A 22,967-nucleotide genomic window follows, 5' to 3' on the forward strand; every position below is an offset into this window, starting at 1 on the left:
TGTCATTCTCTACTAAAAATATTTCACAAATACATTCCTTTCTGATACAGGATCCTACTGAAATGCTGTGCGTGACCATATAATATCTCGACTAGCCTAGACCTCTCCTGTCCATGCTGAACTCAGATGTTCAACTCAATTTCTGTCAATTGTTAAAGAGAAACAGATATCTGTCCTGATAAATATAGCGTAAACATGAAGTAGCATTATAAGCAAATTAGCCCTTCACTTTTGCAGAAGACTTATACTAATGTTAATTTTGTCATTTTTATTCAGTCTGCTTTTTTATGTAGCGCAAGACGCACTTTAAGATAGCAATCAAATATATCTCTGTTCTTTAGATTTAAGGTGGCCATACACTTAAGGTGGCCATACACTGGTCGATTTGCCATCAGATCGACCAACAGATAGATCCCTCTCTGATCGAATCTGATCAGAGAGGGATCGTATGTCTGCCTTTACTGCAAACAGATTGTGAATCGATTTCAGCATCAAACCGATCACAATCTGTGAAGTTGCCGCTGCTGTAGATCGCAGCGCTGTACAAAGTAATTAGACCGGGATGTGAGAGGGATATGGAGGCTGCAACATTTATTTCCTTGTAAACATTGCATGCCATAAGTCGTGTCTAAGTCAAAACCCTGGAACAAGCATATCAGAGTACCTGGTCTGCTGCATGCTTGTTCAGGGTCTATGTCTAAAAGTATTAGAAACACATGATCTGCAGGACAGCCAGGCAACTGGTATTGTTTAAAAAGTAATAAATATGGCAGCCTCTATATCCCTCTCACCTCGGATTCCCCTTAGGCAGGGAACACACTTGTCTTTCAGTTTTCTGCGCGCGTTTTTCTGCATACTTTTTCTGCACACCAAGTGTGTTCCTATGCAGAAAAACGTGCGCGTTTTTTCACACCAGCTGATGTAACTGATAGAGAAAACTGACAAAATGTGAAGAATCATGATGCAGAATGTCAGTTTTTTTTCTGCGCACAAACATCATATTAAGTGTGAACTATCCCATTGATTAACATAAGTTCTCAGTTTTTCTGTGCAGAAAACGCGCACGAAAACAGTCAAGTGTGTTCCCTGCCTTAACCACTTGCCGACCGCCCACAGCCCATGGGCGGCGGCAAAGTGGATGCCTTAAGGACCGCAATACGCCTGACGGCGGCGGGTCCTTAAGGCGTGTACGGGGAGCGATCGCGTCATCTATGACGCGCGCTCCCCGCGGCGGTAGGCCCCGCCCACCTTGCCCGATACCCCGCCGGCCAATTAGCAGCGCCGGCGGGGTTTAAATTTACGATCTGGCCAATAGAAATGTATAATACACTTTGTTTACATGACAAAGTGTATTATACAGGCTGCCTCCTCCTCCTCTGCACGCAGCTTCGCACGGATCGTCCGAGGAGGAGGCAGCCCTGTAGTGAGAGCAGCAAACAGGTTTTTTGCACCCACAGACCCCCGATCACCCACCCCAGCCCTCAGGACCCCCCCTGACCACCCCAGCACGCCCCTGTGTACACCCAAGCACCCCCTAATAAACCCATCAATCACCCCCTGCCACTATCTGCCGACGCTGATCTGTAGATTAGGTCCCTAACTGCCCCCTAGGGTCCCTTGATCACCCCCCCCCTACCATCAGATCCCCCCAGACCCCCCCCCCAGCCCCCCACCCCTGTATACTGTATAAATCTGCCTCACCCACTGACCACCTGTCTATCACCTGTCTCTCACTTTTCTATCACCCCTTGTCACCACCACCCATCAGAGCAGACCCTAAACTGTCCCTTGGGGGCACCTGATCACCCACCCAGACCCCCAGATTGTCCTCAGACCCCCCCCTGATAACCTCCCCAGTGCATTGTTTACATCTATTCTCCCCTGTAATCACTCACTGACCTCCCATCGGTCACCCCCTGTGTCTGCCACCCATCAGATCAGGACCCAATCTGCCCCGTGCAGGCACCTAATCAACCCCCCTCACCCTCAGATCGCCCTCAGACCCCCCCCCCCCCCCCCCCAATCACCTTCCCAGTGCATTGTATTTGATTGTGCTGTCATTGTATTTCATTGTGCTGTCATTGTATTTGATTGTCCCGTGATTGGCCTGTGATTGGCCCGTGATTGGCCTGTGACTGTCCCGTGATTGGCCTGTGATTGGCCCGTGATTGGCCTGTGATTGTCCCGTGATTGGCCTGTGATTGTCCCGTGATTGGCCTGTGATTGTCCCGTGATTGCCCTGTGATTGTCCAGTGATTGGCTGTGATTGGCTTTGATTGTCCCGTGATTGGCTTTGATTGTCCCGCGATTGCCCTGTGATTTGCTTTGATTGTCCTGTGATTGCCCTGTGATTGCCCTGTGATTGGCCTGTGATTGTCCCGTGATTGGCCTGTGATTGTCCCGTGATTGGCCTGTGATTGTCCCGTGATTGTCCCGTGATTGGCCTGTGATTGGCTTTGATTGTCCCGTGATTGGCCTGTGATTGCTTCTGATTCCCCACTCGCCACCACCCCCCTGTCACTATCCTAGTGATCTAAAAACAGTGATCAGTGGAAACTGTCACTTTTTTAGTATCACTAGTGTTAGCAGTGAGGCCAGTTAGCTAGGCCCCTTTGTTAGTGTCAGTTAGTGCTCAGCCCACTGCACCACAGTCACTAATTAGCGTCATCACTGTCGCTAATCAACATTGTTACTATATAGTATCTGTAAGTGATCATTACTGATCGCAGTCAGATCTATTAGGGTCACTAGGATCCACTAAAAAACGCAGTGTTTGCCCGATCAGGTCTGATCGTTCGCCTGCACTTGCGTTCAGCCCACCCCACCGCAGTGACAGAATTTTTTTTTCTGATCACTGCAAAAACCACTGTACACTAGCTGTGCACTGTAAACATCAGTTTTGATTTTTTTTTAATCAAAACTCAGTGATCACAGCTTTCTACCGCTCAAATACTCCCTTTCGCTAAGTAGGTGCTCTTTTTTCTGGGTAGTCTCAGAGGAATACCCCCTAAATTTAGCAGTCCACCATGGCAAGAAAGGGGTATTCCGATGATGAGGTTCTCAGGTACATGGCCCAGTCGGATGAGGACGATTGGGACGAACCATTCGACGAATCATCTGGGTCAGAGTTTGTACCTGAATTGAGCAGTGGCTCACTGACCGATAGTGATGACGAGGTTGAGGTCCCGGCTAGAGCCAGGCGTACCACACCCCATGTCGTTGGACTGCAGGTGGCGCAGGATCAGCCTCAAGGGCAGCAGAGTGGTGCTCGTGCTGGTCTGAGATTTCATGGTGGGGCAGGCAGCACAGCATCTCCTGGACCTAGAACCAGTACTTCCGTACACCCTGGTGAAGTGGCGAGCACCAGCGTGGAAGTTGAAACTGGTTCGGTGGCACGTGTAGTAACACCCCAGTCGCAGCCATCAAGTACACGGGCCCGTACTACCCCTAGTTTACCAGAGGTGCTGGCAAATCCAAATTGGCAATCCCCTGATACCGCCGCACCCGTACTGCCCCCTTTCGCCGCCCAGTCTGGAGTCCAGGTGATGACAGATAATCTAGGATCGCCCCTAGACTTTTTTTATCTGTTCATCACCCAGGATCTCTTAGACCTAGTCGTGGCAGAGACCAACCGTAAAGCCACACAATTTCTAACCGCCAATCCGAATGTCTTCCTTGCCCAGCCATTTCGGTGGAAACCAGTCCAAGTTTCCGAACTTAAAATTTTTTTGGGCCTTCTCTTAAACATGGGACAAATCAAACAAAATGTGTTGCGGTCTTATTGGTCTACAGACCCATCACAACATGTTCCCTTGTACTCTGCTGCCATGTCCAGGACACGATTTGAGAACATCCTGCGCTTCCTGCACTTCAATGATGATGAAACCTGTCATGAAAGTGACCACCCTGCTTTTGACCGGCTCCACAAAATTCGGCCCCTCATAGACCACCTGTCATCAAAATTTGCAGATGCTTATACCCCTGAACAGCAAATCTGTGTAGATGAGTCCCTCATACGTTTTACCGGGCACCTTGGCATCAAACAGTACATCCCAAGCAAGCGCGCCCGGTATGGGGTGAAACTGTATAAGCTCTGTGAAAGAGCCACAGGCTATACATCTTATTTTAGGGTCTATGAGGGAAAAGACTCCAAATTGGAGCCGGTCGGATGCCCTGACTACCTGGGGAGCAGTGGAAAGGTTGTGTGGGACTTGGCGTCATCCTTGTTCCAGAAGGGGTACCATCTTTATGTGGACAATTACTACTCAAGTGTATCAGCACTTAAAGTTAGAAGGAATCCGATGCTGTGGCACCGTGCGGCATAGTCGCCGGGGCTTCCCCCAACGGCTCATTACCACCAAACTTCAACGGGGGCAGAGGGCCGCATTGAGTGCTGACGACCTGCTCGCGGTGAAATGGAAGGACAAGAGGGACGTTTACTTTCTGTCCACCATTCACGCAGACACGACAGTCCAAATTCAACGGCGAACTGAGGTCATTGAAAAACCCCTTGTCGTCCACGAGTATAATACCAACATGGGAGGGGTGGACTTCAATGACCAGAGGTTAGCGCCCTATTTACTTTCCCGCAAAACAAGGCGCTGGTATAAAAAAAGTGTCCTTTTATTTAATTCAATTGGCAGTTTACAACAGCTTTGTTCTCTACAGTAAGGCTGGGAGAACTGGATCGTTTCTACAATTTCAGAGACAGATCACTATGGAACTCCTGTATCCAGGAGGTGCCCGGGCCCAACCCCAAGATGCAACTAGCAGGCTGCATGGAAGGCATTACGCCTATCCGATTCCGAGTACCCCAGGTCACCGAATCCGAAGAAAACGTTGTCGTGTCTGCAGCAGGGCTGGAACAAGGCGTGACACCACTGTTTATTGTCCCCGCTGCCCTGACCAGCCTGGACTATGCCTAGGGGAGTGTTTTGAGAGGTACCATGAGCAGGTACACTATTAGAGAGTAGGGAACTACAGACACAGCGGTAGGCACACAAGGGTCTCTCAGTGCTATTTCACACTGCTGCGATGCGTTAGGGCAAAATGCCTAGCGAAAGTCACACTTTGCGGTCCCCCCCCTACGCCGGAAGTGCTTGACTTAACGCTAGTGCATGCCTACGTTACTGCGTGGCTTCTGTGGCAATTTCGATCGGCCCGGAAGTCATGTTAGTCTATGGCGACGCAGTCCATTACTAGGCCGAATGCTACTCTTGTGGTATTCCCTGAAGGTCTGTTTTGGACGATACGGTGCGGCGGGCTCAACCCACCGGATATGTCAATATGCAGTGTGAAACCAAACATCTGGTTTTGAGAGAGCGTAATACACAGGGCTGCCAGAAACCTCTCCTTTCACTTGGGACAAAATGCGTAATGTACTTCGCCACAACTCTGTGCGATTTGCACTTCGCACATTGTCCCATGGGGGAGGAGAGGTTTGTCCTCGGGAGGTAAGTTAAAAAAAACAAAAAACAGGTAAGCAAAGAAGCTAATGTTTAGTTTGCAATGTTAAGGTTTTTATTAAAAAAGTTCAGTTTTATTAATGTTAATGAAGTAATTGCTTTGCTGCTTGCCTGTTTTTTGTTTTTTTTTTGTGTGTTTTTTTTCCTTTTTCCATCCAATAACCTTCCAGGTGGACCGAGCGAACGACTAACCAGCTGCAGCACTGATGGTGCATCCTGACAGAACATTGCGCGTCTGTCAGCTTACACACAAGTCGGTGCATGCAGCGCTGCAGGACGAGATTTCTCCTCCGCAGTCAAAAAGATACGTTTGCCGAGGCATATGGGCCGAGGAGTGGTGTTGGGGATTCAAATGCTTTGGCAAACACTTTGTATCAAAAAAGAACTCTGGCAATGATTTGTTCATCCACATCGATCGGTGTGAATGGATAAATCAGGTTTGCCAGGGCATACGAGCTGGTGGGTTTGGATTTTTGGGGCGGCAGCTCCTATGTCCTGGAAGACGCCTTCCTCCTTTTTTTTTTTTTTCCAAATTTTTTTGGCAGATATTTTTTCATACACATTGATTGATTGTTTGACGTTCATTTTTCCTTTCAGCCCACAGTGCATTACCCTTATGCCCAATATAAGGAGTATAGCAGAAACTCCTAATACTGGCCATACATGTAATGATTGCAGAGACCCTAAAATGCCAGGACAGACCCCACGAATGATGCCATTTTGGAAAGAGGACACCCAAAAGTATTCCGTGAGGTGCATGGTGAGTTCATAGAATGTTTTATTTTTTGTCACAAGTTAGCAGAAATTGTGGTTTTGTGTTTTTGTTTTTTTTTCACAAAATGTCATTTTCCGCTAACTTGTGACAAAAAATAAAATTTTCTATGAACTCACCATGGCCCTCATGGAATACCTTAGCGTGTATTCTTTCCAAAATGGGGTCATTTGTGGGGTTTGTTAACTGTCCTGGCAAGTGGGCGGGGTGCTAAATTTTGAGCACCCCTGTAAAGCTTAAAGGTACTCATTGAACTCTGGGCCCCTTAGCGCAGTTAGGGTGCAAAAAAGTGCCACACATGTGGTATCGCCGTACTCGGGAGAAGCAGTACAATGTGTTTTGGGGTGTATTTTTACACATACCCATGCTGGGTGGGAGAAATACCTCTGTAAATGACAATCTTTTGATTTTTTTACACACAATTGTCCATTTACAGAGTTATTTCTCCCACTCAGCATGGGTATGTGTAAAAATACACCCCAAAACACATTGTACTACTTCTCCCGAGTACGGCGATACCACATGTGTGGCACTTTTTTGCACCCTAACTGTGCTAAAGGGCCCAAAGTCCAATGAGTACCTTTAGGATTTCACAGGTCATTTTGCGGAATTTGATTTCCGGACTACTCCTCACGGTTTAGGGCCCCTAAAATGCCAGGGCAGTATAGGAACCCCACAAATGACCCCATTTTAGAAAGAAGACACCCCAAGGTATTCCGTTAGGAGTATGGTAAGTTCGTAGAAGATTTTATTTTTTGTCAAAAGTTAGCGGAAAATTGATTTTTATTGTTTTTTTTCACAAAGTGTCATTTTCCACTAACTTGTGACAAAAAATAAAATCTTCTATGAACTCACCATACTCCTAACGGAATACCTTGGGGTGTCTTCTTTCTAAAATGGGGTCATTTGTGGGGTTCCTATACTGCCCTGGCATTTTAGGGGCCCTAAACCGTGAGGAGTAGTCTGGAAATCAAATTCCGCAAAATGACCTGTGAAATCCTAAAGGTACTCATTGGACTTTGGGCCCTTTAGCGCAGTTAGGGTGCAAAAAAGTGCCACACATGTGGTATCACCGTACTCGGGAGAAGTAGTATAATGTGTTTTGTGGTGTATTTTTACACATACCCATGCTGGGTGGGAGAAATAACTCTGTAAATGGACAATTGTGTGTAAAAAAAATGAAAACATTGTCATTTACAGAGATATTTCTCCCACCCAGCATGGGTATGTGTAAAAATACACCCCAAAACACATTATAGTACTTCTACTGAGTATGGCAATACCACATGTGTGGCACTTTTTTGCAGCCTAACTGCGCTAAGGGGTCCAAAGTCCAATGAGCACCTTTAGGCTTTACAGGGGTGCTTACAATTTAGCACCCCCCAAAATGTTAGGACAGTAAACACACCCCACAAATGACCCCATTTTGGAAAGTAGACACTTCAAGGTATTCAGAGAGGGGCATGGTGAGTCCGTGGCAGATTTCATTTTTTTTTGTCGCAAGTTAGCAGAAATGGAAACTTTTTTTTTTTTTTTTTTTTGTCACAAAGTGTCATTTTCCGCTTACTTGTGACAAAAAAATAATATCTTCTATGAACTCACTATGCCTCTCAGTGAATACTTTGGGATGTCTTCTTTCCAAAATGGGGTCATTTGGGGGGTATTTATACTATCCTGGAATTCTAGCCCCTCATGAAACATGACAGGGGGTCAGAAAAGTCATAGATGCTTGAAAATGGGAAAATTCACTTTTTGCACCATAATTTGTAAACGCTATAACTTTTACCCAAACCAATAAATATACACTGAATGGGGTTTTTTTTATCAAAAACATGTTTGTCCACATTTTTCGCGCTGCATGTATACAGAAATTTTACTTTATTTGAAAAATGTCAGCACAGAAAGTTAAAAAAATCATTTTTTTGCCAAAATTCATGTCTTTTTTGATGAATATAATAAAAAGTAAAAATCGCAGGAGCAATCAAATAGCACCAAAAGAAAGCTTTATTAGTGACAAGAAAAGGAGCCAAAATTCATTTAGGTGGTAGGTTGTATGAGCGAGCAATAAACCGTGAAAGCTGCAGTGGTCTGAATGGAAAAAAAGTGCCTGGTCCTTAAGGGGTAGAAAGACTGTGGTCCTCAAGTGGTTAATGTTTACAATGAGAGCATCTTTGTTTGTTTTAGTGAAATGTGGAGGAATATTGATTGTTTGAAAAACAAACAAACAAACAACAGCTTATTTTTATAACATTGAAAGTAATAATTTAAAAATGGAAAAAGTAAAATTCAAATGATGGAATATATTTGTTTATTGTGAAATGATGTACCCTGTGTTGTGCTAATTTTCAGTAGAGGCAGTGCAGGTACTTGCCCTGTCCTGCAGGAGTAATTAGCTGCATTGAACATTAAAGTCCCATTCACACCTAAAAGTGCAAAACGTTTTGTGGGAGTGATTTTTCCGCGATTAACGCAGAAAAAAATCACTGGACACTGCAGCGATTTTTCTGCAATCGCGAGTAGCGCTTCTATAGCACTAAACGCGATCGCCGGGAAATTGCCTGAAAATGATGCAGGCTACACGTTTGCATTTGCTTTTTAAAAGCGCTAGTGCAATAATACCCATTAACCAAAATCGCCGGCAAAACACTCTAGTGTGAATGGGCCCTAACTGTTGTTACTTATTTTCCACAACCCCACAGAGTGCCTGGAGGGATTCACTGACTCAGAACTTATTTACACCTAAAAATGGAAACGCAAGCGTTTCACGTTTTTGTGCGCTTTTTTCCCCCCTCCCGGCGCTCCACTGCGCGCTGCACTTCTGGTAAAAGCACTTTTCTGAGTACTTTTCTAGAGCGGTTTTGTAATTCACTCCCTGACGCAAGTCAGGAAGTGAACTCTTTGACCCGGAAAAGAATAAATACAATGCATCTATCCTTAACCGGATCCGGACCGACGTAGGTTGAATCTACGTCCAGCAGGTAGCGCTGCGGCCCTGACTGGACGTAGGTTCAACGTCCCATTAACCGCGCGTCCCCGCCGTTACCGACGATCTCGCCGATTTGACCCCGCCGCAATTCACTTGCCTTGCCGTCTCTATGACAGCAGAGCACTGTGTGCAGGTCAGGAGCCATTTTTCATTGGCTCCTGGCCCTGTCATCACTGTAAGCCAATCCCATTGACTTACATTGACGGACAGGAACAGGAGCCAATGAAAGCGGCTCCTGACTGGCGCACAGCGCTCTGCTGTCATAGAGACGGCAGATAGAGGAACCTGCGACAGGGACTGAACGGCGTGACCAGTGGATTTTTGCGGCGATTCGTCAGGAAGAGGCATTTTAGTGTACCAGCATCCTCTTGTCCTTAAGGGGGCAGAGGCTGCTGGTACCAAAGTGGTTAAAAAAACGTGACCGCAATCGCTGCTCAAAGAGATTTTGTGAGCGTTTGCATTTTTCCTATACCTTCCATTGAGGCAAAATCGCCCCAAAAATAGTACAGGCACCGCTTTGCTGCATGCACAGCGCACAAACCGTGCTGATACGAACTTTCTCATAGAGATTCATTGCACAAGCGTTTTGTAGTTGATTTTAAAAATCACCTGCGCTTGAAAAAAGGCTGAAAATGCCCCTAGTGTGAACGAGCCCTCAGTGTGGAGTAGATGAACAGCTGAAGTCAAACATACACAGTGAATAAATCCAAATTTTATGTGACATTAAAAGACACCTGATGTTAAGAGGGATATCAGGGCTGCCATAGATATTTCCTTTTAACAATGCATATTGCCTTGCTATCCTGCTGATCCTCTGTTTCAAATACAGATCAGGTGTTACAAGTTTGACTGACTTTGGCACATGCTTGTTTCAGGTGTGCGATTCAGATACTACTGATGCATGAAAGATCAGCGGGATGCCAGGCAACAAGTACCAGTGTTCTCCCCAGGCTCTTTTAGCCAGGTGCTCCACCCGGCTAATTTTGGGGAGCATCCAGCTGACATCAGCAAGTCCCCTCCTCCTCCTATGCTGTAAGCAGATTTGGGCCAGCCCTGCATTTCCCCGTCGCGCCCCACATGGCTACTTTTAATGCCACCCGGCTGAAAAAAAAAAATTCTAGGGAGAACATTGCAGTACTGTTTGAAAATAAATTAATATGGCAGCCAACATATGTCTCTGACCTCAGGTATCCTATAACTCTAACAATTTGTAGAGCTTAATTTAAGGGATTGCTTGTTTCTCAACAAAGGTTAAAGGACAACTGTAGCGAGAGGTATGTAAAGGCTGCCATATTTATTTCCTTTTAAGCAACACCAGTTGCCTGGTAGCCCGACTGATCTATTTGGCTGCAGAAGTGTCTGAATAACACCAGAAACAAGCATGCAGCTAATCCTGTCAGATCTGACAATAATGTCAGAAACACCTGATCTGCTGCATGCTTGTTCAGAGTCAATTGCTAAATGTATTAGAGGCAGAGGATCAACAGGATAGCCAGGCAACTGGTATTGCTTAAAAGGAAATAAATATGGCAGCCTCCACATCCCTCTCACTACAGTTGTCCGTTAAGCCTCATACATACGGTACAATTTTCAGATCGACGAGTGATCTGATAAGAAGTTGCATCATGTGTAGTCATCCAAATTGCTCCCGATCAGAAATTATCTGTTTAATCTGTCAATCTGACGGAAAATTGTTCTGTGTGTACCCAGTTTTAGATTTCTCTTTAAAGCGGACAAAAGTATGATATTTACTGACAGCAAAACAAAGTCATACCTCTCTCCACTTCCACCTCCTCCTCTTCCCAGCTGCTGTCTGGATCCAAAGGGGGTAATTGGTGTGGTTCTCCATTGTGCATAGTATGAGGTTCCTCAGTGGACGTACTGTATGAGCGAATCTTTTGCAGGATACCTACCATTACCCCAGGCACAGATGAGACCCCACAACTGGCCATCTGGGGTCTATGCTGTGGAAGGACAGCAAACGCTGATGCTAATTGTTGTATTTCATTATTTACAGTACAAGAGCCTCTGGGCATGCAGCGCCGTACCAGCAAACGAGTCACCCTATTAGCCCACATTCTGAGTCTTCCGGGTGCGTACAGTAAGTGATGTGAATTGTATTGATGTTCCCTATGCAGAAAAAGACAATACAGGTCAGCACTGCATTACTGTCAGATACAATATACCGGTTTTATTTGCTCTAATGCTGGCTATATAAGCCATACTCCAAAAATAAGCCCTACTTACAGTTCATAAAAGAAGGCAATTAAATAGTGTCCAGGAAGCTATGATATACAGGTAAAACAGTAAAATCAATTGGCAGTAGGATGCAGGAGAAACAGACCCTCCACCGAGGAAAACCCAAAACAAGGGTTGAAAAGTGCTGAGCTCTCTCTAAATGTAGATTTTTGTACACTGAAAAAGGAAATACAGTCAAAATAAATCCATGATGAAATTAAGGGTTTGGATAGTTATAATTATGTTCTAGCATGCAATGACGTGTCTATATTTGAATGAATGTTTTTTTTTGTTCAAGAATAAGGCCTGGAACCAACTAGCAATACGTTACTAAGCCATTTCTAGGCGCTTGTGATTTGAAAAGCTCTTGCTAATGTAATGCTATGAGTGCGATCCCACTTGAGTGATATGATTTTATAAAAATCACCCATAACATTGCATAGCAGAAGCTTTTCAATTCACTAAATGTAGATTGATGGGCACTAGTCTACTTTAGGGAACCCAGCAGAAAACCTCATAGGAAAAAAGTTATCTAACAAGGCTGGGTGGACGGCACCCTCTCGAACTGCTAGATTTCCAATAGGCTCTAGTAAACAACATCCTCACTATTCAGCCAATCACAATGCTTTGTGCTCTAAGAGGGTGCTGTGAATGGGCAGCTGTTCCCTATGAGGTTTCCTGCTGGTTCACCTAAAGTAGAGTAGCACTGATTGTTCTTCATGGGAAAATAATACAGCCCCTGAAAATAAGCCATAAAATGCATCTTTTGGAGCAAGAATGAATATAAGATTCTGTCTTATTTTAGTGGAAAGTGTGTGTGTGTGTGTAAATCTTTGGAGGCGAGAAAAAAGACACAGGGACACTGGGAGCCCAATCTCGTGTAGTACTGTCTGGTTGGTGTTGGAAAAATGTGTAAACAAGTGTCAAAATACTCACAAGTGTGGGTTGCAATCCCAGCAACCACTATTTTGCACATGTGAGGAAGTACCATCCTCTCTCGGCCCTGGCTCGGTAAGGTGGTCGCAGCTCCAAAATAAAAAATCGTCTTTAACTCAAAATGAGATCGAAGACTAAGCAACCTCCTCTTAGGGAGGCTACTGTAAACACTAAGGGGAGGATAGGAGGCGCCCAAGGTATCAGTAGTCACACTATAAATAGGTAAGAGGTCTTACCTTATTGAGGTCTAGGCTTCAAAAAAGCGATTTTTTTTCTCTTACAAATACCAGATTTTATTATGCATAAAGCTCTGGTAATGTGAGTCAGCCCTTATACAGACGGTCATACCTTCCAACTTTTTGACAACAGAAAGAGGGACATTTTAAGACACACCCCTGATCACACCCTTGGCCACTGATACCAGAAAGAATTCAGAAGCGAAATATGAAGTTTTAAAATTGAGGCCACAGTGGTCTGCTCTATCATCATTAGTTTTCCTTTATTTTAACATTTTAAAATACAGTAGATTTCCTTTATAGTAAACTCTAAGGGACCAGGAAAAGTAGTTTACTATATGAGAATTGGTCATACATTGTATAGTTATACAGATGCATTTGCTGGGACCTGAGGACAGATTTTACTATATCCAGAAGTTTACTATATCAGAGTTTATTATAATGAGATTCTACTGTAGCAAATATATCAATTTAAATGATGGAACTGTTAAACACATTTTCCAGGAGAAAAACATATCTTTACATAGATCTATACATGAGTCCTGAAAGAGGGACATATGATGAAGAAAGAGGGACAGAGGGATTTAGTTGCCTAAGAGTTGGGAGCTATGGACTGGCTACCTGAAAGTTTGGGAAAATGTAGGATTTTTCAATGATTTCCTATCTACATGGAAACAAACAGAAATAATCCTCAGTTTACACCAAACTTGCATTTCTTACCAATATTTTTGTTTTAGAGGAAGACTGCATGTGGACAGCTTATGGCAATCCTGAAGCAGGGGGTAAAAATCAGCAATGTAACATCCTCATGGGCGGGACTTGGACGTGGAGTGCAGGCTGGTGATGTTTCTGTCTGAAGTAACAATCCAGATAAAACATGATGGGTCTAAAAAAGGGTATTTTGTTTTATCCTAGGGATGCACAAAGCAAAGGAGTACTACAGTGATATTCTAGGGTTGCACAAAGTAAACTAGTACACCAGTATTATTATAGGGTTGCACAAAGTAAACTAGTACACCAGTATTAGTCTAGGATTGCACAAAGTAAACTAGTACACCAGTATTATTCTAGGGTTGCACAAAGTAAACTAGTACATCAGTATTATTCTAGGATTACACAAAGTAAACTAGTACACCAGCATACCTTCAAACATTTTGAGATGAGAAAGAGGGACACTTAAGCCATGCCCCTGCCACAGCCCTGATCACGCCCCCACCACACCCCTAGTCATGCATACCATAAAGATTTCATAAGAAAAATGTTGTTTTATAATTCAAAGCACACTGGTCCTTTCCATCCTGGTTCATTTTACTTCATATTAACATTTTAAAATTAGTAATATATCAATGTAAAGGGCAGAATAAAGTTTAGAGTCAAACATTTTTTAGCAGATAAATATTTGTATATTTACATAGAAAGAGGGACAAATGAGGAGGAAAGAGGTACAGGACTCCTAAAGAGGGACAGTCGGGAGCTATGCACCAGTATTTTTCTAGGGTTGTACAAAGTAAACTAGTACACCAGTATAAAACAGAAGCTAACCTATATTCTTTACATCCTGACAGTATTATGAGGTGCTATAGGCTCAGCAGGGGACCACACCACTGAAGCCCATCTCAGCCACTCCGCGCAGAGATCTATTTGGACCATGTGACCTCTGGCGGCCAGGCGGCGCGGTTTGTTCTACGCCCCGTGTCGCGGCTGGTTGACGCACTTCCGGAAGGTGAGGTCAGATCTTTCCTGTGCCGCCATTTCGGGTTTGGTGAGGTCGGGATCGGTAGCTGTGTGTTATCGGGCGGCGTCGGTTGGCGCCTAGAGCCGGGCAGCGAAAAGAAGGGGAGGAAAGGCTATGGCCGGCAATTTCGACTCCGAGGACCGAGCGAGCTGGTACTGGGGGAGGCAGAACCGGCAGGAGGCGGTCACCCTGCTGCAGGGCCAGCGGCACGGAGTCTTCCTGGTGCGGGACTCCACCACCATCCCCGGCGACTACGTGCTGTCTGTCAGCGAGAACTCCAAAGTCTCCCATTATATCATTAACAGTGTCAGCAATAGCCGGCAGAGCGGTGAGTATGGAGGCCTCTGCTCTATATGTAGAATGTCCTGTGCCAGTGACGTGTCGGTATATGTCTAATGTGCTGCATTCTGACAGCAGTATATGGATAGTTATCTGTACTGGGTCACCTCAAATAGACTGGCGCCTCTGTGCTGTTGTCACCACTGTATTTGAATGCTGTCCTGTATTGGTCGCACCCTGTATATGCACATCATCCTGTACTGGTGACATGCCACCTGTATGCATATAAAATGTCACCAGTACCGGTGTTCCAACACTTTAGCATACCCGACAGAATAGCATACATTTAAAGTGATATAGTCCTTTTAAGTAGAATCAGTGTCCCCTTGCCCGCTCGCTGGGCTGCGGGCACGGTCCTCGCTTCGTGCCACACCCCTGCTTATGCACATCATCCTGAGCTGGTGACATTTTATATGCATACAGGTGGCACCACTGCATGTGCACATCATCCTGAGCTGGTGACATTTTATATGCATACAGGTGGCACCCCTGCATATGCACATCATCTTGAGCTGGTGACATTTTATATGCATACAGGTAGCACCCCTGCATATGCACATCATCTTGAGCTGGTGACATTTTATATGCATACAGGTGGCACCCCTGCATATGCACATAATCCTGAACTGGTGACATTTTATATGGATACAGGTGGCACCCCTGCATATGCACATCATCTTGTACTGGTGACATGTTATATGCATACAGGTGGTACCCCTGCATATGCACATCATCCTGTACTGGTGACATTTTATATGCATACAGGTGGCACCCCTGCATATGCACATCATCCTGTACTGGTGACATTTTATATGCATACAGGTGGCACCCCTGCATATGCACATCATCCTGTACTGGTGACATTTTATATGCATACAGGTGGCACCCCTGCATATGCACATAATCCTGAACTGGTGACATTTTATATGGATACAGGTGGCACCCCTGCATATGCACATCATCCTGTACTGGTGACATTTTATATGCATACAGGTGGCACCCCTGCATATGCACATAATCCTGAACTGGTGACATTTTATATGGATACAGGTGGCACCCCTGCATATGCACATCATCCTGTACTGGTGACATTTTATATGGATACAGGTGGCACCCCTGCATATGCACATCATCTTGTACTGGTGACATTTTATATGCATACAGGTGGCACCCCTGCATATGCACATCATCTTGTACTGGTGACATGTTATATGCATACAGGTGGTACCCCTGCATATGCACATCATCCTGCCTGTACTGGTGACATTTTATATGCATACAGGTGGCACCCCTGCATTGCATCTTGTACTGGTGACATGGTTTTATATGCATACTGGTGGCACCTTTTGCAAAGATTGTTATCCTGTCCAGCTTACATTTGTTTCTGTATAATTCTGAGACATTGACACCTGTATACAGGGATGTAGTAATAGCCATAGCAGCGATATTAAGTATTATGGGGTCCTGGAGAAGAGGGGGGCCAGATATTGCTTCATGTGTTCACTATTATCTTTGCTTTGTTGCTCCACCCTCTTACTTTGTCTCAGTGCTCGTGGAATATACACAGTGTGCAATTTATGAGAATGTCAATTGCTCAATATATTCATAAGGTAGGGGAAGGTGGCATTGCTCAAGAGTGCATAAATACTGTATAATGGCCCGGTCAAAATTTTGCTATGGTGCCCCATTATGTCTAGCTGCGCCACTGCCTGTATACATAGTATTCTGCACTGTTGTTACCTCTGCATATATTTTTGCCTGTACCGGGGACATACAATAACATTTCTATAGCGCTTTTCTCCCATAGGACTCAAAGCGCTTAGGCTCTCTCAGATTCAGTAATTAGTAGGATGAAGTATTCACACAACAAAAGTTATTTCTGCAAATGCCAAACTGAACAGGTGGGTTTTCAGTCTGGATTTAAACATGTCCAGGGATGGAGCTGTACTGATCTGTTGAGGTAAGGAGTTCCAAAACGTAGGGGCAGCATGACAGAAGGCTCTGGGACCAAAAGTTTCCAAGTGGACTCTAGATTATTAGAACCTGTTGATCTGAGAATGTGGGGATTGCTACGCAGCTGAAACATATCTTTCATGTATCCAGGGCCTAGATTATTCAGGGATTTAAATGTCAGTAGGCTGATCTTGAATAGGACCCTCCATTCTATAGGTAGCCAGTGAAGGGAGTGCATGACTGGTGTTATGTGGCAGTGACGGGGTTGGTTGGTTAGCAGTCTGACAGCAGTATTCTGTATCAGCTGTAGGCGGTACAAGACCTTTTTTGGAAGGCCAGTGTAGAGAGCATTGCAGTAGTCCAGTCGGGATGTGATGAAGGCGTGGACTAAGGTTGGCAGATCTTCTGGGGGTATGAGGTGCTTGATTTTTGCAATGTTCTTCAGGTGAAAATAGGATGATTTCACCACAGCAGAGATTTGAGTTCTGAAGTTTAAATCCCCATCACTGTATATGCCTAATATGGTATGCTGTTGGCACCTCTGTTTTAAGTATATTATCCTGCATTTTTTGTTTGCATATAAGTAGAGAGGGGGAGAGATATGGAGACAGGGATCATGGCCACATTTTTTCCATTGGTGACCTTTTAGTGTTCTTTTCCCACACATGGCAAAACTGGTGCTACTCAACTTTAGGGGACCCAGTAGGAAACCTCATAGGGAACAGTTTTGAATTCACAGCTCCTTCGACAGCACAAAGCATTGTGATTGGCTGAATCGTGTGGGCGTAGTTTACTACAGCCTATCTGAATCCTTAGTAGTTTGAGAAGGTGCTGTCCACCCAATCATGTCAGCAGAATTTCCCTATGAGGTTCCTGCTCTCACCTAAACTAGTCTAGTCTAGCACGGTAAAACTTGAGCTAGTGTGGTTTAGGTGGCTTAGTGGTAAACCTCATAGGGAAATTCTTCTAATGGGATTGGTTGCTGTTTCAACGGTTGACCTGTCACAGCACCCTCTACAAATTGAAGTGTTGTAATTGGCCGAATAGAGTGGGCGTACTTGCTATTACCAATTACAACACAAGTTGTAGAGAGTGCTGTGATTAGAGAACGGTTGATACAGCAACCAATCACGTTAGCAGGATTTCTCTGAGGTTTCCCACTGGGTCACCAAAACCATGATATCTCTGTAAAACATACATTGCTACACTTAACTGCAAATTTCCATAGGCACTCATTAAGGGAGATTTCACATTGTGGCAAAAGGCATGAGATTTCCCCACTGTGATCCCTGCTTATGGTGACATATCTGATTATACTTTCTCATTCTAAAGATATTTCTCCAAATGTATCTACTGTCTGGTACCTAAATTTAAATACTGGTGATACCTCTGTACTGCCTTTACTGGAGACACCTGTGTACACTGCGCTTAGGTGCACACCTGTTTAGTCTGTGCTTCAGTCTACTGGGTGTATATTATACTCAGTACTCTACTGGGAATATCTGTTTATACTGTGTTTTGCTTGGAATCTGTTTATACTTTGCTTGGTACCTTCTTATTTATTCTGCTGTCCATTACTGGGGACATCTGTGTATGTATCGTGACACCCATACTGCCCTGTACTGACATCTCTGTGTTTAGTATACTATGTGTTCTGTATATACTGTCCTGTGCTTATATCTTTGTCCTCTATATGTATAGTGTGTGTGTGTATGTATATCTATCTTGTACTAATGTTATTTCTGTTTTGTATATTCTGTTATGTCCTGTAGTGTGCATCTGTATTCTATTTATGTTTATACTGTCATATAATATATATAATCTATCAGGCTGGATAAATGCCTGGTAGCCAGGCCCCCTTTAAAATGGTAGCTGGTTCTTAATGAAGGATCCACACCATATAATTTTTCAGCCGATTTTACCTGGCCAATCAATTATTTCCAGCATGTCCAATCTAAGAATCGAACTATTTTTTGAGTGATTTTCTGACCGATTTCGGTAGAAACGAACGGAAATCGGTCATATAATCGCTCAAAAAATCGTTCGATTCTCAGATCGGACATGCTTTAAATCGATCGGCCAGGTAGATCAGCTGAAAAATTGTATGATGTGGATCCAGAATAACACTTGAGGTGTTCTAAAATTGCCAGTAAAGCTAAAGAGAAAATCCTTGTTACAGCTGATACAAATCCTAAAATATATCTGCGCTGTTTCTACTTCATGATTCATGGAAGCAGAATATTAACATCCTGTGCTTTAAAATGATCTTATCTGCCGTGGCGTATTGTACTGGTGAGTTTTCTTTATATACATATACTTCTTGTGTTAGTTTCAGTTTATGTATATATACAGTGTCCTGTATTTGACAGCGGCTTACAAGTATACTGTCTTAAACTAGGGTAGCTTTATGTATGCATTCTGTCATGTATTGGGGACACCTGTATGCTGCACTGCAGCACTTTTGTACACTATCCTGGGACCACTTTTGTGTGTATAAACTTCCTGTACTAGTTGTGATGTCTCTGTGTATTTCCACTTTATTTTTTTTACTGGGGGCACTCCCTTTGCTGTACTGCTTACATCTTTCTTTGTATGGGTGTGTCTGTCCTGCACTGGGGTACCTCTGCATATGTATGTACTGCTCTGTACTGGAGGAACTTCTAAATATGTAAATGATGTCATGTACTGAGGACATCCCTATATAGCTTGTACTCTGTTCTCCACAGTTTAACCCCCTAAATATCTGTATACAATAATGTCATGTACTTGTGACAACTCTGCATATGTACTCTGCCCTGTAATTAGAAAAATTGGTGAATATGTTTTGTACATGGCTCAACTCTGTGTACTGTACTTGGCTCAACTCTGTATTTGTATCCTGTTATTGGCTCAACTCTGTATATGTATACTAAGCTGTACTTGGCTCGCCTCTGTATTTGTATATTGTACTGACTGGGCTAACTTCTGTATATGCATACTATACTGGTCTCACCTCTGGATATGTATGCTGTGTTGTAAAGGGGCACCTCTGTATGTATACTGTTCTCGGGGGCCTTAAAGTGTACCAGAGGCGATAAAAGAAACACATTTTATGCATTCCTGGGACTTCCTGCAGCGCCCCCGTGCTGGTGTCCTCAGTCTTCTCCTGCTCTGGGACCAGTAACTTCAGCCAGTCGAAACCAGTCTGACGCAAAAGAAATGCGCTCTGTACGTATCTCTCCAGCAACTGCCGGAGAGATATGTAGAGGGCGCATTTCTGTTGCGCATACTGTCTGCGTCTGGCTGAAGTTACGGGACCTGGTACCAGAGCTGGAGAAGACTGAGGACGGCGGCATGGGAGCGATCCATGCGGATGGGGCTGGAGCCCAGGTATGTATAAAAAAAAAAAATTATTGTATCTGGTTTCCTTTAATATGAGTGTACCAGCGTTTTCCCTAGGTTATTTTAGCTGGGTGCTTCACCCGGCTAGTTTTGATGAGCATCTGGCTGTCATCAGCTCACCTCGTATTCAGTAAGCAAGTTGCACACAGAAGCACTGACCCTGCATTCTCTTATCTCGCCCCACCCGGCTGGAAAAAAATTCTGGGGAGAACACGGGTGTTCTATCCATTATGTGTACTATCCAGTACCTGGGGCACCTTTTTATATTAACATGCATTGACCCTACAGTGGTTTACAAAAGTATTCGGCCCCCTTGAAGTTTTCCACGTTTTGTCATATTACTGCCACAAACATGAATAATTTATTGGAATTCCATGTGAAAGACCAATACAAAGTGGTGTACACGTGAGAAGTGGAACGAAAATCATACATGATTCCAAACATAAAAAAAAAACTGCAAAGTGGGGTGTGCGTAATTATTCAGCCCCCTGAGTCAATACTTTGTACATCCAACTTTTGCTGCAATTACAGCTGCCAATCTTTTAGGGTATGTCTCTACCAGCTTTGCACATCTAGAGACTGAAATCCTTGCCCATTCTTCTTTGCAAAACAGCTCCAGCTCAGTCAGATTAGATGGACAGAGTTTCTGAACAGCAGTTTTCAGATCTTGCCACATATTCTCGATTGGATTTAGATCTGGACTTTGACTGGGCCATTCTATCACATGGATATGTTTTGGTTTAAACCATTCCATTGTTGCCCTGGCTTTATGTTTAGGGTCGTTGTCCTGCTGGAAGGTGAACCTCTGCCCTAGTCTCTAGTCTTTTGCAGACTACAAGAGGTTTTCTTCCAAGATTGCCCTGTATTTGGCTCCATCCATCTTCCCATCAACTCTGACCAGCTTCCATGTCCCTGCTGAAAAGAAGCACACCCAGAGCATGATGCTGACACCACCATATTTGACAGTGGGGATGGTGTGTTCAGAGTGATGTGCAGTGTTCGTTTTCCGCCACACATAGTGTTTTGCATTATAGCCAGAAAGTTCCATTTTGGTCTCCTCTGACCAGAGCACCTTCTTCCACATGTTTGCGGTGTCCCCCACATGGCTTGTGGCAAACTCCAAAGGGGACTTCTTATGCTTTTCTCTTAACAATGGATTTCTTCTTGCCACTCTTCCATAAAGGCCAACTTTGTGCAGTACATGACTAATAATTGTCCTATGGACAGATCCCCCACCTGAGTTGTAGATCTCTGCAGCTCGTCCAGAGTCACCATGGGCCTCTTGATTGCATTTCTGATCAGTGCTCTCCTTGTTCGGCCTGTGAGTTTAGGTGGACGGCCTTGTCTTGCTAGGTTTACAGTTGTGCCATACTCCCATTTCTGAATGATCGCTTGAACAGTGCTCCGTGGGATGTTCAAGGCTTTGGAAATATTTTTGTAGCCTAAGCCTGCTTTTAAATTTCTCAATAACTTTATCCCTGACCTGCCTGGTGTGTTCTTTGGACTTCATGGTGTTGTTGCTCCCAATATTCTCTTATACAACCCCAAAACACTGAAGCAGTAAACTTCAGTATTTGTGCAATTTTAGCTATAATTGTAGGCTATGTGAAAGGGCTGGGATAACACATGCATATACTCTGCCCTATAGTACTATAGTAGAGGCATCTCTCTGTCATGAATGGTGTATAGACTCTCTTGTATTGGGGACACCTCTGTGCATGTATGTACTGTTATGTGCTTGGGAGCACTCTGTATATGTGTACTACCTTAGCCTCTGGGGGCATTTCTACATCTGTATATACTTTCTTTACTAGGGCAGCTATGTTAGTTCCCTAGTGCTGGTGACATTTTGTTCCAGCCCTGTACCTCCATATATGTAAGCTGTCATATTGTAATAACAACACTCTGTTGTTTTCCACTAGAGATCCCTTCCAATATTAAGGGTGACTCTGTACATTTTATACTGTTCTGTACTGGCAGCATATCTGTAAATAATTAATTTTCCTTTCTGGTGGCACCGCATATACTTATACTTACATAGATTTGTACATCAGTCCTGAAAGAGGGACAAATGAGGAAAAAAGAGGGACGGGGATTTGGTTCCCAAATGAGGGACTGTCACTCCAAAAAAAAGGACGGTTGGGAGTTATGGGTGTACCTTCCAGACCTGGGGACATCTCTTTATATACTGCCCTATTTTTGGGAAACCCCTGTATATGTATATTACTGGAGACACCCTTGTGTACTGTTGTGTTCAGGCACCTCTGTATGCTGTACTTGGTTGCAGACCCATGTAATCTGACCTGTACTAAATGCTGCAGTTTTATATATGCAGCACACAACTGGAAATATCTGTATAAACTGTACATTTCTGGCAACCCTCTAGAGCAGCCTATCTCAACCTTTGTACCCTACAAATAACTTTTAGATCTCAAGGAACCCCTGCAAACAATTTTTTGATATCGAGGTACCCCTGCATTTATTTTGCAGGAGGCGAGGTCTTTTAAAAGTAGGTAAGGCTGTTTACTGTATTTCACTACCCACTATTACAGTGCCACTGATTTTACTGTCACCTTAGCCTAGTGCTCTCTATTATTGTACTCATTATTATGCCCCAAATGTAGTGCTTATTTTTACAGTACCCCGTATTATAATGTGCTCTATTATACTTCCACCCACCCCCCCCCCCCCCCCCCCACCTAATTAGGGGAAAATGCCAAGGAACCCCTGCAGAGTACTCAATGAACCCTGGTTGAGGAAGCCGGCTCTAGAGCATTCCCCAGTAGGGGAAGGTATACAGTTATCTGTGAAAATGTTGCCTTTTTCATGTTCATGTACTGAAGCTTACTGTATTAGCACTTAAAGTGCATCTGTAATGTATTCCACGTGTCCACATACAGTATTAGGGAAGATTCATATTTTATGA

The 22,967-nt window shown here is 44.1% G+C and overlaps 2 protein-coding genes across 6 annotated transcripts in view; one reads left to right on the forward strand and one right to left on the reverse strand.

Annotated features, from left to right (window-relative positions):
- MALSU1 (mitochondrial assembly of ribosomal large subunit 1) overlaps nt 1-22,967 on the reverse strand; it is a 53,398-nt gene that overhangs the window by 26,910 nt on the left and 3,521 nt on the right. The window contains exons 1-3 of one of the 4 annotated variants that reach the window (XM_068270277.1): nt 14,176-14,323; nt 13,354-13,486; nt 10,998-11,353 (exon numbers count right to left, since the gene is read on the reverse strand). In XM_068270277.1, the coding sequence (XP_068126378.1) occupies nt 10,998-11,301 (304 nt within the window). In that variant the 5' untranslated portion in view covers nt 11,302-11,353; nt 13,354-13,486; nt 14,176-14,323. Of the gene's footprint in view, nt 1-10,997; nt 11,354-13,353; nt 13,487-14,175; nt 14,324-22,967 lie in introns of those variants that run through there. The other 3 variants (XM_068270276.1, XM_068270274.1, XM_068270275.1) reach the window with 3 other exon arrangements.
- The window catches only part of CRK (CRK proto-oncogene, adaptor protein), a 34,822-nt gene continuing 26,202 nt past the window's right edge, over nt 14,348-22,967 (forward strand). For both annotated transcript variants that reach the window (XM_068270272.1, XM_068270273.1), the window contains exon 1: nt 14,348-14,696. In XM_068270272.1, the coding sequence (XP_068126373.1) occupies nt 14,483-14,696 (214 nt within the window). In that variant the 5' untranslated portion in view covers nt 14,348-14,482. The remainder of the gene's footprint in view (nt 14,697-22,967) is intronic.

The sequence above is a fragment of the Hyperolius riggenbachi genome, chromosome 2 (genome assembly GCF_040937935.1).
Source record: "Hyperolius riggenbachi isolate aHypRig1 chromosome 2, aHypRig1.pri, whole genome shotgun sequence".
Taxonomy (NCBI): Eukaryota; Metazoa; Chordata; class Amphibia; order Anura; family Hyperoliidae; genus Hyperolius; species Hyperolius riggenbachi.